Source organism: Dermochelys coriacea, chromosome 4 (genome assembly GCF_009764565.3).
Source record: "Dermochelys coriacea isolate rDerCor1 chromosome 4, rDerCor1.pri.v4, whole genome shotgun sequence".
NCBI classification, from domain to species: domain Eukaryota; kingdom Metazoa; phylum Chordata; order Testudines; family Dermochelyidae; genus Dermochelys; species Dermochelys coriacea.
The window spans coordinates 71714424-71733314 of record NC_050071.1 but is presented as its reverse complement, the minus strand read 5'-3'; the positions used below and the strand labels follow the sequence as shown (position 1 = coordinate 71733314).

The 18891-nt window shown below is 44.3% G+C and overlaps 1 protein-coding gene across 23 annotated transcripts in view; it reads left to right on the top strand.

Annotated features, from left to right (window-relative positions):
* NEK1 (NIMA related kinase 1) overlaps window positions 1-18891 on the top strand; it is a 137214-nt gene that overhangs the window by 53558 nt on the left and 64765 nt on the right. For 18 of the 23 annotated variants that reach the window (XR_006280861.1, XM_043513362.1, XM_043513351.1 and 15 more), the window contains 2 exons: window positions 8373-8551; window positions 8632-8763. Coding sequence is in view for 22 of the 23 variants with exons in the window: in XM_043513362.1 (XP_043369297.1) it covers window positions 8373-8551; window positions 8632-8763 (311 nt within the window). In the remaining variant the exon portion in view is untranslated. Of the gene's footprint in view, window positions 1-1361; window positions 1498-8372; window positions 8552-8631; window positions 8764-18891 lie in introns of those variants that run through there. The other 5 variants (XM_043513367.1, XM_043513363.1, XM_043513366.1 and 2 more) reach the window with 2 other exon arrangements.

The following is an 18891-nucleotide window of genomic DNA, read 5'->3' as shown; positions in this document are numbered from 1 at the left end:
GAATAATGGCCCCCTTCACATACCCAACTTCTTGGTGCTTGAGTACACTTTTCTGATTTCTAACATGTTCCATCAAATTTTTTCATCTTCCTTCATTCTGCCAATAATTTCATCCTTCTTACACCCCATTTGTTTCCTTCCTTCTCCCATTCCTCCCTCTTGTCCTTTTTCTATACTGAACCTATGTGTGGAACAACCTTCTCATTCAAATGCCTCACAATTTTCTGTCTAGATATTTTTATGGCCCCCAACAATGTAGTATTTGAGCTCCTCTCCTATGAGATTTTTGTGTTTCTTTCTGCCTTTCGAGTCCATAGGAAAAATAGCTTGCCTAATTTATCAGTAGCAAGTGTTTGTGTGAATAACTTGCTGAGAGAAAGTCGAGGTTGAAGAGAAGTTTTGCATTAATTCTGAAAGAGGTAAGGTCTGTTGTATTAATTTAGATGGAATATAGGGAATTAAAGATGCTAAATAAATTCAGTTACAGCTTAACATTGAACAGTGTTTGGGGTTTGGTATGCAGAGGCTGTAGTTTGCTTCCTATAATGGCAAATACAATATTAAAAATTCTTAACTTTTTATTAAAGATATAGAAAAGAAAGAAAAAGTAAAGCATTTGAAATGTCAAGTATTTAGTAGGGCTTTTATTTCAATTTTTTGATACTGGAGTTTTATAAGAGGTTGGTTTGGGGGTTTTTGATATAAAAGAGAAGAAGTTGGTTGAGATGAACTGGAGCTGCTGTTGCTGTGGTTAAAATAAAACAAAATCAGACATTGGGTGGTGATTAGGAGCTGGTAGAGTGGCCACGTTGTTGGGATTTTTTTTTGTCTGGTTTGGTTAGGACACGTTTTAGGATTAGGATGAAGGTTTGGGGTTTTAGGAAATGATGGAGGAGGCAGCCATGATGGTGAAGCTTGCATTAGTACCTGGTATTTTATTTATTTTACTCTTTTAAAAAAGAGGTGATGGTGGAATAGCTCATTTCCTCATTATTTTGTCAACTAATTAGGCTAAGTTTTTGATTTTTTTTTTTTTTTGGAAAGTTCTTCACTCTTGCATGAATGACTTATGTAGGCTAGATCTGGAGAAAGTTCTGTTTTGCATGCTTGTGGGCTCTCCTGCTGGGTGATAGTTACCTGAGAACATTATTGTTGTGGGAAGTCAGACACACTGTGACTATGTGTCTCAGTGTATAGATCAAAGTAGTGGAGAGGTGTTCATGGCAACTTATATTGCTAAACAAATGAAGGGATGTATTTTCTACTAGTTATAGCTTGTTCAGGACACAGAGGCTTCACTAACAGATATGAAACACGTGTGGATCTCAGTGATCAGGTTTTGTGTGTTTTGCTTTTTACAGAACAAGAATGTGAGGAAACTGCACGGGCACATCTGTGTCCCACATGACTGTTTACTCACTCTACGCAAATGTGCAAGGCCTAGCTATATAGATGCTGGTACTCTCATTGCTGATCTCTTTCCAACCTAAAAAAATGGTGAGCACCGCTAGAGGGCTTACAAGCTATTTAAAGAAATACTGCCGTTTTCCTTTACACTACATATTCCTCCCCCCTTAAATGTAAAAGGACATAAAGTTACAAATCAAATACCCTTAAAATACTGTTAAATAAACATGCTACAAAATAAGTCTGAGAGGTGGTTTACAACTTCTCTCTAGATAACATCTCATGGACATTACATCAATGTCTGGACTTGGTGGTGTAACTGAATCAGAAACATCTTCCTGCTTTGTATTGCTAAGGTCACCTGTAGTAGAAACAGGGACATGAGCCTCACTGGTAGCATCACAAGTCGCTGTCTACAGTTGTATTGTAGGCTTGGTGCTTGCAATCAGCATCGCTAGTGTAGGACATCCTGAAAGCTGGTTGACGTGTTTGGTGGCACTTCTATCCAATAAGACAGAGGACCAGTCTGTGATGTAATCACTCTGGGTTTTCGATGAATTATCTCAGTAGTCTCTTCATAAGACACTTTTCCACATGAAGACCTTGCATCTGGGTGTGCAAAATTTGGTTTTTGATCATTGTTTCTTAGGTATCTCTCTCTGTAGATTGAGTTTAATGAGTCCAGATGAAACCTCAAATGATATTCTACAGTGCTGGTATCTGATTTGTAGTAACATGCACTTGCTTTCTAGAAGCCAAGAGAAGATTTGCAGTCATATGTTGTAAACTGCTACAGTATTATCCAGAGCCATCGGATGTATCACTTGCTTGAGTATTTGGATAAACTAAAAATGTGAATTGAAATAATCCCTTTACATGTGCTAATTGTGAGGTACTTCTTTCACTGTCTTCAGTTTCCATTTGTTGTAGGTAGGGTTGGGGCAATGTCTTACCACCAGCTAAGGATGCAAATGTATGGGTACTTTGAAGTAATCACAGCTACCGACTACCCTGTTTTTCTTCATTACTGGCTCTATAGAGGTGCTCCATTAACTCCTTACTCTTGGATAAAATTCTAGAGAGCTATAAGTGCTGTAGTTCCCCTTTTACTTTTGGCTGTATCACAAAAGGTACTGGCTGTGCTTTGAAAATTTAGAAATTACTCCTTTTTAAAGCACAGTTTTTGTTTTCTTATGTGTTAAAGTTCTGAAACCCTCCTGAAGGATATCAGCTGCCTTCTCCAAAAGTTCAGCTGATTTTTGATTTGTGCTGGAGTCTGGTTGGTTGAACATGCAGGAATTTTATGCTTTGCTAGTCTAGCTAAATCTCAGCCATTCTCTGCCAAATAGTGCATGATCCCCTTTTTATATATTGAGCTTCACATACGTTACAGTAGCTTTTCTCTAATAACAGCCAAGGCCGGTCTTTGGAGTGGGCTGTATGGGGCCCCTGCCCAGAGCGGCCTGCCCAAGTGGGTGCTGTGTGCAGGGTTTGGATTCCCAGCTGACCTACTGCCAAGAGGCCAGCTGGACTGATGGAGGCAGCAAGGTAGGCAGGCAAGCAGCAGTGTGGGGGAGGGGCAAGAGACCCGAGCTGCAGGGCTCAGTTGGACGACCAGCTGTCAGAGCTAGGTGACTCCTCGGAAGTAGCGGTGCCCCTCCTCCACCATGCTCCACGTGTGCAACTGCTGCTGTTCTTGTCATCCTCCCTCCTCCCGTTCCTCCCTGGAATTGTCCCTGGCCACTGCAGACTAGGAGCGTCCTCCTGTCCGCTCTGCGGGGGGAGGCGGGGCTGATGGCGGGGTTTCCCCCTCCATCCCACCCGTGTACCCGATTTCCTCTAAGTTGGGATGACAGGACGGGGAATCTGGGTGTGCTGCTGCCTCTCTATGTCTGGAGCTGCTGGCAGATCGTTGTCTGAACGTGTGTGCCTGAGGTGAGTGAGTTTGCTTTCTCTTTAAGAAAGCACTCATGGTCAGGAGCCTGAAATACACACTTCCCCTCAACACAGTCCCCCCAACACACACACCAGGGCTCCCTGCATCCAAGTCACTTCCCCACCTGTGCTCTGCTGAGGCATCAGGAGCTGCTGCTCTCCCCTTACACAGCCCACAGGGAGAGTGACCTGGATGCAGGAAGCCCTGACATTGCTCCTTGCTCCCCCCGCCTCACAGCCCCCTAGGCTTGCGTGGGGCAGAGGAGCAGCAGTCCAATGGAGTGAACAGCAATGCCAGCTGCCTTGGCTGCCACCTAGTGGCCTACCTGACTGGCCCAGCACAGACTGCATACAGGAACCTCAAGCTGTAGGAGGCGCTAGAATACTTGAGGGTCAAGGCAACCATCCTGGACCAAACAGGTGTCAACGCCGAAACATACCGCCAGCGACTCCGCTGTGAGTGGTACTCACCAGGGGCCAGACCCAGAGTGGTGGCACAGCGACTCCATGTTGGCAGTGGTTGGAACCGGAACATCAGACCGGGGTCTAAGTGGCCGAAGCTGTGGCCCGGAACAATTTATCCAGATCTTGCCTGCTGGGGGGAAGGGGGAAAGTAGTGGGTGCAACAGCGTCGCCCGACAACTGTCGCTGGCAGAAGACTACATGGCAGCTGAGCGATCGGAGTGATTGGGCCATAAACGGGGGAGCCCAGGAGATCAAGACTGACCGGCAGGCTAGAAGACCTGCAAGACTGAAGCAGGAAATCCTCGCCTCTATTCCAGGTCACTGGTGCCGACAAGGACACTTGGCACAAGGGACCCAATTGGGGCAACCCCTGCCTGGGAAGAGAGGACCCACCAGGTGGACGGAGCACACCCCAGGCCACTCTACCTATAGGGAGGAATCGTGTCCGATATTACGAGTATGGACAAGGGGGACATTTCTGGAGAGAATGCCCTACATGGATTGTAAGTACAAGCAGGCATGGGTGGCCGGTCATGGTTCCTGGAAGAGGGACCCAGGAAAGATCTTGATTTGTTCAGGTGAACGGGTTGCCAACAACGACACTGGTTGATTCAGGATGCAGCCAACATCTCATTCGGACCAGCCTGGTGAAGATCGCAGGCTTGGCCAGAGCACTGATACATCTTCATGACATCCACAGAGATGTGAGACCATACCCAACCACCCGGGCAGTGACTTGAGGCCGTTCATCAGGAAGGCCTATGCTTGGTTGGGGTGGCCCCAAAGCTAGCCTACCTGGTGATCTTAGGGCGTGACTGGCAGGGCTTCACTGAGCTCCTGCATGGCTGGAGGGTACACTCTTCAGGAGCTAGCTTAGCATGGCATTCCCCACACGGGGGGGGTTGTTGGGCCTTCCAATGCTGGACAACCCCAAAGAAGGACCCTCTGCAAACCTTGGGACACCAGAGACCGACCTCCCCCTACCTGAAGCCCCAACCAGGGAAGGGGAAGGGTGGCTAGACATTGACAGGGACCTCCTAGAAGAACAAAGGGAAGACTCAACCCTCAAACGGGCCTGGGAACAGGCAACAGGCCCTACCCAGGAGGAGGGCCAACCCCAGTGCTTTCCCCAAGGATCCCAATTTGAGATCCACCAGTTTTCTCTACTGGCTGATCCAAGAACTGCAGCTGAAGGAAGACTTGTGCCAACTGCTGGTCCCACAATTGTTCTAGCGAGACTTGCTGCTCCTGGCCCATTCTGTGCCCTGGGTTGGGCATCTGGGGAAGGAGAAAATGCTGCAGAGGGTGGCCCAAAGATTTTTATGGCCTGGTATACACCAAGAAGTGTAGGACTACTTCACTTCTTGCCCCGAGTGCCAAAAGGCTGGCCCGAAGGGGGTACCAAGGGTCACCATGGTGACCCGTGGTCAGAATCCCCTTAAGTCATATCAGCCTGGATCTGGTAGGGTCCCTGGAGAAGAGCAGCACGGGTATATTCTTGTCGTAGTGACTATGCAAAGCGGTACCCCGAGGCTGTCCTTTGCGGTGCGCCACAGCCCCCACTATTACTAATGAACTCCTGCAAATCTTCACCAGAGTTGGGCTACCACATGAGATACTAACAGATGGGGGAACTAATGTAACATCAAGGTTGATGGTGGAGCTACCCCGCCTGCTAAATATCTATGCCCTCAAAACCTCAGTCTACCACCCCCAGATGGGTGGGTTAGTGGAGCGATTTAACAGGACCCTGAAGTCAATGCTGAGGAAGTTCATGGAGGATTATCCGCAACACTGGGATAAGTTGCTGCTAGCACTACTCTTTGCCATACGAGAGGTCCCACAGGTGTCCACTGGTTTTTCCCCCTTTGAACTTCTCTATGGGAGACAGCCCCGGAGAATCCTGGATCTCGTGAGGGAGACCTGGGAGGAACAGGAAACCCAGGTCAGAAGATCTGTCCAGTACATACTACAGTTGCGGAAATGACTCAAGGATCTAGGTACCTTGGCTCAGGAGAACTTATTGCAGGCCCAACATGCCCAGGAGAACCAGTACAACAGAGGGACGAAGATGAGGACCTTTGATCCTAGAGACCGGGTCCTGTTAGTTACTACTCTCCTCAGAATCTAAGCCTCTGGCTAAGTGGCATGGCCCCTTTGAGGTAACCAGACTGGTAGGGCCTGTGGACTACGAGATACGGCTACCGGGATGCCAGAGAAATATGCGGGCCTACCATGTGAATCTGCTCAAGTCCTGGAAGGAACGGGAAGGCCTGATTACTCTCTACCCCCCGGAACCTGCGTTGGGGCCATTGGCTGATGAACCAACTGAGCTGAGTCCAGTGGCAATTGGCCAGGAGCTCAGTGCCAAACAGTAGAGGCAGGTACAATGGCTAGTATTGGCCTTCCCCATTGACCTATCAGCCTGGCCAGGGAGGACGAATGTGACTGCCCCGACTCCTATCCCCACCCCACCCCCCGTTCCCCGACCCCTGACTGCCCCAAACCTCCTCGCCACCCAAACCCCCTCACTGCCGCACTCCGCCGCTGCCCCCTTACCATGCAGCTCAGAGTGGCAGGAGCTCGCAGCCCTGCTGTCTGCGTGGCCGCATGGCTGCGGGGGAGGAGCTCTGGACTAGCCTCCTGGGCCAGGAGCTCAGGGGCCAGGCAGGATGGTCCTGCGGGCCTGGCATGGCCCATGGTCCATAGTTTGTCCACCTCTGGGCAAGAAGGCGGCGGTGGTGGTGGTGGTGGTGGTGTCCACAGTGATTGAAAAAGGAGTTAGTCAGGAAGCCTTGGACAGGGACGGGAGATTAGCAGCTCTATTTAAGCCATGTTGAGCTTGAGCTGATTGCTAGACATTAACAAGATTTTGGATTAATTTAGACTTTAATTTGGCTAGGAGACAGCTCTAGTGTAGAGAGAGTGATCCATAGAGAGGATAGTTGGAATTTTTGTTTGCAGATGAGATTGCTAAGAGATGAGGTGTAAATGGAGGAGGAAAGGGAACTGAGGAGAGAGCCTTGTTGAACCACTCTCCTTCTCTCCTCTCCTCTTCCCCCCGCCCCCCAAAAAATAAAAGTTGTGACCGGATGAGGGTTATAATCAGAAAGAAACACTGTAGGACCAGTTGGAGAAGTAAGAGGAGAACCGGCAGAGGACAATCACAGAAGCCAAGGGAGAAGAAGATTTTAAGAAGAGTATAATCAACTATCAGAAGTGGCTTGACAAGCCAAGGATGAGGATGGAGTACTGGTTCTGACCCTTAGCTAGGTAGAGGTCATTGGAGACTTTGGCAAGAGCAGTTTCAGTGGAGTGCAAGGGACAGAAGCCATATTGGGAAGTGTCTAGGATGAAATTGGAGGAGAGGAACTCCTGACTGATTGTAAGCAGCATGTTCAGTGATCTTAGAGATGAAGGGAGAGCAAAGATGGAGCAGTATTTGGAGAGGCAAGTGGGGTCAAGGGTGGGCTTTTTTAGGATTGGAGAGACTAAAGCATGCCTGTATTTTGAGGGGAAAGAGCCAGAAGAGAGCAAGAGGTTAAGGAGGAGATTAAGGGTTGGGAAAAATGTGGGGCATGAAGGAGATGGGATGATTAACTTAGGCATCTGTGATGGGAGAAGGAGGTGAGATTTGTAGGAGGGGAAAGCAAGGTGAGCTATGGGGAGCAAGGATTAGTAGTAATAGTATCACATGCCACTGATGACAGTAATTTTCTCTTTCTCAGTAATTGGCTCTTGAGCACAAATCTTTTAAGTAATTTAGAAACTGATAATTTCTTCAGTGAAATGCTAGCGTTTTATAGATATGTCAGTAGAAATTCACTGTAGAAATGTTATTGGTGTGATGTTTCTCATTAGGGAGATATCCCCATGTATTGCAAAGGAATATTGAAAACTGCTGCCCATTTTACACATGACCTGCAACTTTAAAGCTACTCATTCTTTGTAGCAAGAACTCCAAAGGTGTCTTTATAACTGGCATATTAACTGTAATATAAGTGGACTCTTTGTCCAATAACTGCAGGAACGAATTCATGTCCAGTGATTCCAGTTACTTTATCCACAATAAAATGACTGAGTCACACAGACACCAAACTTTCAGAATATGCACAGGGTTAAACCAAAACTGAAGACTTCAATGAAAAACAGGGTTTATTTTAAGAAAAAGGCATATGAGAGAAGCTAATTTTTACCATTCTTTTACTTTTATAATGATAGCACGTCCCTCTTTTCTTGATTCAGTTCCTTCACTGTGATAAATGACTTAGTCTTTGGTGTAGTTTATCGATTCTGAAATGGGATGATTTCCTTTTATATTAGAGGGTTAGCAATATTATGTGATACAGCACATATAATTTAACTGCTGACAGAGGATAATAAATAAAATATTAATGTTACATGAGTGTAAGTTTAAATCGCCCTACTCTGTGTTAAAACAGATACATTTGGGGCATATTAAACTTCAGGAAGAAATCCTGATTTGTTGTTGTTTTGTTAAGAGTAGTGGACACTGCCAGGGTTTATTAGGACAAGAATGTGAGAGTTATTTCTTTAATTCTCAGGCACCGTTTTTTGGTGGTGGAGGAGGTGTTGGGCCTTCCCCTGTGCCTGCCAGAGGACAGTATGAACACTACCATGCTATCTTTGACCAGATGCAACAGCAAAAGGAAAATATTAAAGTAGGTGAGGAGAGAGAAACCAGATGGAGAGCAGAAATACGAAGTCGGGAAACTGTTGAAAGGTATGACTATCTTCCATTAGAGTTGTATGTGCTCTGCTTTGATGAAAGTAATGAAAGTTACTGTACATATTTATCTACAGAGGAGTTCCACCTGGAGTACGTCCAGGATTTCCTAATGGGCCTGATGGTCATCATCATTTACCAGATGCTGATGCAATTAGGAAAAAAATCAAAAGATTGAAGGAGGTGTCTAAACAAGCCAATGCAAACAGGTTGGACTGTGATAATCTGTGACTGCATCCCTATGTGTTAAATTTTTGTCCTATGTTGTGTTTAGCTTAATCCTAGACACTTTTAAAAACCATCTTTATTCATTGAAGCTGTTCTGTCTGTTCATGTGTTCGTTTCTCACAGAATGCATAACCCTTTTAGAACCATTGGTGCCTTAGTTCCCACTGAAGATGGCCAGTGTGTTTATGTATCTTATCTTGTTTGCAACCGATTCTACCATTTCTTCCAGTGCTTATAGGTGAAATCATTGTCAGCATATATAGTAGCTAGATTTACTAATTTGTTTTGGTAAACTCAAGTTGTTAATGGTTATAAAAAATTAGTTTGGTAACTAATTACTAGCAACCTTTAAGAGTGCTGTGCTTTTGGTTTAAAGACCCAAAATATAAACTACTAATGAAATGACAGCCTGGACTAACTCATAAGCCTTTTTTAAATTAGTTCTCTACCAGCTGTCCTGGGGCATTCCCTCCTTTTCCCAACTCTTCCTGTTACCTGACCTGTTTGATTCTCTATTGTGGAAGTCTTACAAAACTAACCACTAGCCTGCTTCCACTACTGTATTTCCAGTTGCTCTGCTTAAAGCATGTTGCTCAGGAGGAGACTTTGGCGGAGCAGGCTGGGGATGAGAGTAGCTTTCCAACACTGCTGACCAGAAATGGGAAGACAGGGTAATATAGCTAAAAAGAGGGTATGTCATTGTATGGTAACAATGTTGTTGAATTGTGGAAGAGTGGTGTAATTACTAAAATTGTGTGAGTTTTTTTTTCTTAAATTAGTGTAAACATTTTTAAAACAAATGCCCACTCCCAAATTGGGCTGCTTTTATGCTACCCTTCTTTTTCCTAGGAGATCTGCTTGATATGACCTCAAAGGCTATGTCTATACCACTCAGTTGCGACAGTGTCTTTTTAGCAAGAACAGTGCTCAGGCATAGTTCATTAATCTAGTTTCCCTTGCCAAAGCAGACTGTGCCAAATCCTCTCCACATCTTTACCTAAACAGCTGCTGCAGAGAGGAAGGGCTGAAAAATGTGTCCCCCAGAACCTAATTCCCACCCAAATATAAAACTGAGGGGTAGCAACAGGTGGGGATGGGAGGAATATCAGGGCAAAGATTGGGCTGGAGAACAAGTCAATCTTTAGATAACTAATTTTACTGTATTAGTTTGAGTTAGGTAAATCACATATTTTTCAAAACGTCATCATCCATATGTGTAAGGGGACAAAGTTAAGCTTGCACATGCAATCTTAACTTTGCCTTTCTGGCTTCTCAGTCCTAAAATTTGTAACATTAATATCCTATTATAAAATCTCTGTTTAATGAAGTCACTTACCATTTTGTGTATTAGCACATAATCACTATCTCTGAATTGCGGAAGACAGGTAAGACTATTGTTATACTGTGACTGCATATGCTCTTCCAGGCCATCTGGCACACTATCTTTATCCTTGATGACTGGAAGAAGGGTGCTATTCTGCGTCTGTTCAAAAAGAATAATAAGGCTGAAAAGAGCAACTACAGCAGGTGTTCTCAAACGGGGGTTGGGACCCCTCGGTGATCATAAGGCTATTACGTGGGGGGTTGTGAGCTCTCAGCCTCCACCGCAAACCTAGCCTCTAGCATTTATAATGGTGTTAAATATATATAAACGTGTTTTTAATTTATAAGGGGGGTCGCACTCAGAGGCTTGCTATGTGAAAGGGGTCACCAGTAAATGGTTCGAGAACTACTGAACTAGAGAGATTATGCCGTTTACCTTCCCTGGGACCAACTTTATTTCTGTCTTAATGTCTCAAATCAACAATGGACTTCATGGCAAGTGCTGGGATACTCAGTGCAGCTTTAGATCTGGGTGTTCCCTTGTTGACCAGATCTTTACTTTGATGCAGTGCTTTGAAAAGATGGTTGAATTTAATAAATTCTGTGCAACATTTTTTTATAGACTTCAGTCAGGCCTTTTGATTCATTGCATTGAGCAAGTTTGTGGGATATGATGAGGTGACTTGGTGTCCCTTGGAAGATAGTGCCATTGAGGGAAGAAGCCTATAAGGGAATGGAAATCTGCCTTTGAGTCAGTAGCAGATAGGTGGCATGGTTTTCTATCTCCACTGGAGTTTGGCAAGGCTGTGTTCTGTCAACATGGTTCAATATCTGCAGTGACTGGTATACTCCTGGGGCAATTCCGTGCCAAAAAACTAAATTCTAGACACAATATTTTAAAATTCTTCAAAATTCCGCAATTTTTATTTTGTCAAAATAACACTATATAATCAGGCCAGTTTCAATTATTTTTGTAATTTATTTCAAAATACCTCTCAGCAACTAATCTGTAACAATACAGATAGAAAATTTTCCCCAGCAGTAGAATTAAAGAAACCCGTTTCTCTGTCCCGCCCCCTCCGCCTCAGAGACCAGCAAATGGGCCTGACACCGTATCCCTCCCCCTCCAGAGCCCTACTGTGGGTTCCCCCGAGCCCAGACACCCTTACCCCCTAAAGCCCAGCTGCAGAGTCATCTTCCCCGCCCAGACACTCACATGCACCCCTTATCCCCCAGAGCTCAGCTGTGGGCCCCCACCTAGCCCAGACACTTGCATCCTCTCCCCACCAAAGGCCAACGATGCCCCCCACCCAGTGCCCACTCATGGGGGCCTCCCCAAGGCCAGACGCCTGCACCCCCTAACCTCCAGAGCCCAAGGATTCAGAGGGAGAAGCAGCCTGATGCTGCATCCTGGAGTTGTGTGGAGTTTCCTGCACACTGCCTCCTTCCTTCAGGGCATGCTGAGAACTGCAGCTTCTGGGAACCCTCCAGCTCCTCCTCCCCACTAGCAAGCAGCCTCCAGCTCCAGTTTACACCCAGCTCTGTATTAACCTGCCCAGATAGGACATCAGGTATGTAGCAAGTGTCCGATATTTGGGCAGCATCATTGCAGGTGCTGGAGGATGCTTGAAAGACAGATGTGGTTCTTCTTTGAGAGCTAGTCCATATCCATATTAGTTGAATGTATATCCAGTGCAAGCACATAGAAGAAATTTCTAGTCAGCTGTATCTAATGGGATGATGCATGTGCCCTTCCCTTCCTTTTACACTTTGTGACGGTGTAAAGGGTGGAACTTTCCTGCAAGAGACAGTTCCTTCTCTACCACCAGTGGTATTTGTTGGAACTACTCCCTGCAACAATTTTTTTTCCTAAAGCGATTTTTGCAGTAGTTATTTATCTTTTCAGGATGCCTTAGAGGAAGAAGAGCCCTCTTCTTTGGTCGCTGGTGATGTTGCCTATTATGGCTGACCATGGAAAATCCCTGGGTTTTAAGAACTGCTCATCCTGTGAGGTTTCTGTTCTGCCTTGGGAGGGGCATGTTGCAGAGTGCTGTGAAATCTGTAGATCCTTCTTAAAGCAGACCCAGTACTTGAGAGAGGCACACCAGAGGGTATTTGTTATGGAGCAGTGATGACCCTGGACTCCAAGTGTCTAGGCTTTTGAAGTCGAGAGGGCTTCAACTTCTGCCCTGGCGTCTGCCAAAGACTTTCCAAGTTGATGCCGTCCTCATCCAGAAAGCATAGTGACAAGTTGTATATCTTCTAAAGAGAAGAGGTGAAAATTACCCTCTCCAGATCTGACTGCAAGGCCTCAGACCACCAGCCTGTTGGTCATTAAATGTGCTTCAAAACTTACATGTTCCTTGAGCATTGGAGCCTGTACTAACAGAACAGAACCACACCTACTAGAAGCTCTGGCAACTGCGTCCGTGGTCATTTTAGTGTCCTTGGTACCAAGGCATCAGAGTGACCACTATGGTACTGGGCAGAAGCTCTACTCTGGTACCAGCCAGGCATATCATCACCTAAGACTACTTTGCTAGGCCTGGCACCACTATACCTTTTAGAACTCTACCCTCCTGATTCCACTAAGGTTCCTGGAGTCAGTAACCTTGTTCCCCCCATCTTTGGGCCAAGTGCCCTCTATGACTATGGGAGGAGAACCCCCTTTTCAAGAAGTGGTTCCCTCTTGTCTTTTGACTTACAGGGAAGTTGCTAATCCTCTCCAGGAGAGGGGACAACCTCTTTATTACATCTCCCAGAATGGCACTGACCGGGTAGCATATTTGACTTGTGCTTGGGGGCAGCATATCAGTTATTCTATGTTCTTTACACTCTCTTCCTTTTGGCAACAGTCTGTCTTGCTTTCAACAGACCTGATCCAACATCTCTTCCAGATGGTTGGTTGTGTTTTGGATCTGGTCCAGAAAGGCTGTGCTATCCAGTTCCTTCCTGACCCTCTTCAGGGAGCCCTCCCACAAGACTTTGCTTCAACATGAAGCATAGCCCCTTCTGGGTCTGGGTGCAATAGAAGTTCCCCCTCACTGCAGGGGAAGGGCATTCTAGTTAAGATATTTCTTTACTCCGAAGAAGTCAGGATGTTTCGACTGACTCTAGATGTCAGAGCTTTCAATACTTTCATGAAGCTCAAGTTGGTCTCCCTTGGATCCATCATTCCCTTTCTGGTCCAGAAGGACAAATAGTTTCTCTTGACCTCAAGGATACATACTTCCACATCGTGATTCCCCCAGTACATAAGTGTTTTCTGAGATGTGTTGAACAACAAACATTACCAATATTGGGATCTGCCCTTCATGCTTTTAAAAGCACCTTGTGTTTTCAAGAAGTGCCTTGCAGTGGTCTCAGCTCACTTGACAAGGATGGGCATTCAGGTGTTCCCATACTTGGTTGAGTGGCTCGTTGGGGCCACATGCAGTCTCAAGTTTGGACCCACATTGTGTCCATCCTACACTTGTTCACTTGTCTAGATCTCTTTGGGAACAAAATGAAGCTTATATTTAAATCCTACTTGATAAACAGAATTCATTGGGACTGTATTCAACACAGGTCTTGTGACTGCCAACCTGCAACCTGACAGATTTCATATAAAATACTATATCTGCTCCCACCTGCAGTCCCCAGCCCCTCACATGGGTAAGGATTTGCCTCAGGTTTCTGGTCTCGTGGCAGCATATGTATTTGTTATCCCATACGCTGGGCTCTGCTTCTGGCCACTTGCAGCACGGCTATCCTTGGCTTTCTGGCCAAGAAGATGCCATCCAGTCAAGGTTATCCTAGTTTAGAGCAACTGAAATTCTATTCCCCCGGATCATCCAGCCATCACCTCTGTTGGGCAGAGTCCTGCATCTTCCTCCCTTCTGACCGGGGTATTTTCAGATTGAACGGTTCCCTGACTACACTGTTGTTCTCCAAATGATAGACTGTCTAAGCAGGCCTGATTTGCTTCTCTCGGAGATGGTAAACTATGTAATGCCAACAGTTAAGTTACCACACATTTTTTTTCTGTGCAAGCACTTGTCTCTTAAGGTAAAAGCATTATAGAGAAAACGTATTAAAAACAATAAAAGAGCTTGCATGCATGCTAATAAACTCACCAGAAATCACCACCTCCCCCCAACTACAGCCAGGGCTTTGTTTTGTGATTAGTCCTTTAAATCTCACTGAGATCATTTTTTGTTTTCTGTAGCTACAAGTTCATCACAGATTCAGCTCAAAACTAGCACTCAAATGGGCCAAAGATCTATCCCTTCCCTGATTAGTGCCTCCCTTGGTTCAGAGGTCCTGTCTATGTGCTGGATCAGAAAGAAGACCCTGGGTCAGTTTTTTATATCAGGCTATTGAACCAACAGTCTTTTCATTGTCTGCTGGTCCATGAAGAATCCAGTTTAAACAAGCATATGCGAGGCTCTCTACAAATGATGGTAGCCCTCTGGAGGTGTTTAAAATCGATTGAATTTGCCTAACCACATCCACCTTTATTAGTTCCTGGAGGGCTGTAGTCCCTCTCCCCCATGGAAATAAGTACAGTCCCTCAATAGTACATAAACATTTAACATTTTTAATACAATGAATTCCTAAAATACTTAAATTCAGCAAGGTTTATTCAAGATATTTGTCACAGCATCTCTCCTTGTCAGTCCTTCAGTCATTGTAGTCACTGGGGGAAGGACCAGTGCAACATTTGCAAGAGTTTGCTTTACAGCCCCAGTTCACCCTCAAGGACTACCATAATTGTTGCCTCCTTGCTTGGATATGGGACTCAAATGGGGAACTTTAAAACTCGGGGCCTGTGGTCCATACAGAAAGGGCCCTGCACATCGGTGTTCTGGAACTCATGACGATATCCACAGCATGAATAGCCTTCTTTTTGGACATTTGGTGCCGATTGGTATTGGTGATGGTGATGTCTGACAACATGGCAGCTGTCTGTCTTGCGCCAAGAGGCCATTTAACTCTGGGTTTTTGTCACACAACATTACCTTGTCAGCCATCTCCCAGGAGTGAACAACATGAGGGCAGTAGGCCTGAGCAGGCATTTCTGTGACAACCACAAGTAGTTGTGCAACCCTGAGAGTCCTTCAGGACACTTTTTTAACCTTTTGGGCAACTCCCCAACAAGGACCTCTTTGGAAACCAGAACAAGTGTCCCAGCTTTTTTTCGGATGCCTTTCTTCTCCCTTGAATAGAAGGCCTAAATACTTTCCCTCCCATCCCCCTGCTTCCCAGTGTTCTGCAGAAGATCAAGCAAGAGAAAACCAGGGTAATCCTCATAGCCTCGTTGTGGCCGAGGCAAATGACATTTTGCATCCAAACATGAGTGCTTTCCACCTGGTAGCATGGATGCTGGCTGGCTGACACTAGTGGAGTTGGTCTCCTCACAGGACATTTAGCAAATCCCTATTACTAGCAGGAGAACTTCCACGAGGTCCACATACTACTTTAGATTTACAAATGGAGCTTTACAGCATCAGTCTTCCCCACTGCATACTGGAATACAATAGATTCTGCACTACTTCCTGCACTTGAACTCTGGTCACTTGTTAAGTTCACTACAGATTCACTTGGTGGCTATCTCTGCAATTTACTCACCTATGACCAGTTTTCTTTCATCCTCTGGCAAACAGTTTACTGAAGAGTATCTTGAGGCTATTCTCACTTGTCAGAAATCCAGCCCCAACTTGGGATCTTAACTTTTTCCTTTTGAAGCTGGTAGATGCCCCCTTCTAGCCTATGATTACATGCCCTTTACCCTTTCTTTCTATGAAATTGGCCTTCTTCTTGACAATCACGTCTGCTAGAAGTTGGAGAAAGCAAACCCAGATAGCAGAGCCATTTTATACTATAAATATTATACTGTCACTCATAATGACAGTCTCTGAGACCACGTCCCAGATTTCTTCCCAAAGTTGGTGTCTGAATTCCACACTAATGAAATCATCCAGTTACTTGTATTCTTTCCCAGGTGTCATGCTGGTAGAGCAGAACAAAGATTGTGTATTCTAGATGTATGTAGAGCCATTTTATTATACCAGGACAGAACAAAATCTTTGTGGAAGTCACCCAGGCTCGTTCTTTCTTACACAGGACATGTCAAAGGACAAGCCACTTCTACATGGAGAATATTTAGTTGGATTGTCCAGTGCATCAGATCATGTTTCCAACCAGTGGACTAGCAGTCACCTGACAAGCTGCATGACCACTCCACCAGAACACAGTCCACATATCTAGGGAACCTTCTGTGAGGCTGACAGGCTAGGTGCCAGTGCATGTCAGAATCTTGGGACAATTCACTTGTATGTGAACATCAAAGAAGTGTTAAGTATTAGTGTGCATTCAAACTAATTCATTCGTATGTTAATAGAAATGAAAGATGTTGATTTGTATTGTTTTCATCTGCCTATATCATGTAGTTTTTGCTATTACATTATTTCTACATTCTACTTATAATTAAATAACTCTAGATCAAAGGAGTGTTAATGTAGAGTGTATTCAGGTGTTAGAATCGAAGTGAAACATGGGTGTTGAGCAAGGCTAAAGAACACCTGCAATCATCATTCTGTTCTTCTTGTTTTAATCAGCTGCTTTGTATCAAGTGGCAGGAGAAGATCAAAAATGAAGCCGAACCCAACGACTTCCTCCACTAGCACTGGTTTGGTTCCAGCAGCTTTCTTGTATGGACGTTTTATTAGATAGTGCAACACAGCTGAATTTCGAAGCATATGTATCAGAGTGCCACTGCATGGCCAGCAACCATGTTGGGCATCAGAAGTTTCAGTGTCACAGTAAGCTTTCCAATGTACTGCCAAGATCACCTACTGCACTTTTTGCCAGAGATGGAACTGGGTGGTGCTTGATCTGGAAAGAGGCCATTTCCTTTTGGGATTTGCCATGATGATGATGATGATGATGACATTCACTGTTTTGGTTACTGTTTCCTATGCAGTAACTTGAGCCTTTGTGATGTAGTTCATGTTTTTCCTGCTGCATCCAGTAAGTGGGCATCTAGTCAGCTACATGTGCTACCATCTGACTTAATTTCTTCCATCCCCCCTCCCCATTTCCTTCCCTTCCTCCCTTTCCCCAGGCCATTACTAGGCTAGGAAAATGGGTTGTATTTTTAAAAATACTGGTTAAAACATGTTAACATATTTTAACCAGCATTTTTAAACACTAGTGTGAATATGACCAGCCAAAATATATTAAAGGTTTAAACCCTGACTACACTAATGCTTAAAAACGTGTCCCTTAAACATTGCATGTTAACTAATATGGTTTCAAACGTTACCTATTTTTTCAAGTCTAGGTTGAGCCGAAAAGATTTAAAGAAATTAAGGCCATCCAGGGTGGGGAAAGAATAGGGTTGAATATGATCTCTTCTAGATCTCAACTTTTCAGAATGTTTTTCATTTATAAATTGGATCATCTTTGGACTTAAACCATGATATTATTCTCAAAAATATGTGAAATACTCCAGTGTATTACCTATAAGCATTACACTATTTAACTTAGTAATAGTTCCTTAGTGTGTGATGATTTCAACTAAAGGTGAACTGCAAGGGTATGAGAGTAGGATGGTTGGTTAAAGCAAGAAACTTGCTAAAAGAACAACAGTAGTTCAGCTGTATTTATTTTTAAATTAGTTCATGCACATGAGTGACTGAAAAACCTTATGTAGTTTAACAGAGCCTTTCACTAGATCTTATTCTTTGTATAATGTATTCCATTCCTGTACCACACATTGTAGATATAAATGATTACAAATTCATATTACTAGTGATATTTGAGTGAACCTTTCTGCTTGTCAAATATAGATATTTGTATGCAATATATGATTGTAAATAAGCTGCTTCTGCAAAAAGAACAGGAGTACTTGTGGCACCTTAGAAACTAAGCTTTCGTGAGCTACAGCCCACTTCATTGGATGCATAGAATGGAACATATAGTAAGAAAGACAGAGCGCGCGCGCACACACACACAAATTGGAAGTTACCATACAAACTGAGAGGCTAATTAGTTAAGATGAGCTATTTATCAGCAGGAGAAAAAAAACTTTTGTAGTCTGAAACCATTTAGACAGTTGACAAGAAGGTATGAGAATACTTAATTTAAGGAAATAGATTCAATTTGCAACAGAAAAGCTTCAAAAACAGACTCCAAGGAGAAACTGCTGAGCTTGAATTAATATGCAAACTAGATACCATTAACTTGGGTTTGAATAGAGACTGGGAATGGCTGGGTCATTACACATATTGAATCTATTTTGATCATATTGAATCCTTTAGTTAAGTATCCTCACCTTCTCGTCAACTAAATGGTTTCAGACTACAAAAGTACTTTTCTCCTGCTGATATTTCATCTTAACTAATTAGCCTCTCACAGTTTGTACAGTAACTTCCAACGTGTGTGCATCCGTGCGCGCGCGCGCGTGTGTGTGTGTGCATGCATATGTTCCATTCTATGCATCTGATGAAATGGGCTTTAGCCTACAAAAGCTTATGCTATAGTAAATGTTAGTCTCTAAGGTGCCACAAGTACTCCTGTTCTTTTTGCAGATACAGACTAACACGGCTGCTACTCTCAAACCTGTCATTATGAAAGGTATTGAATTTAGCTGTATGGAATGGAAATCCATCAACTTCATAAAAAAACTCATACAGATACAGACAGACATGATCTTGCTTTCCAAATGCAAACAGATGGACATCATACCAAAAGGACTAAAGGTAAAAATTCCATTACAATCTACATATCACACAGACTGTGCT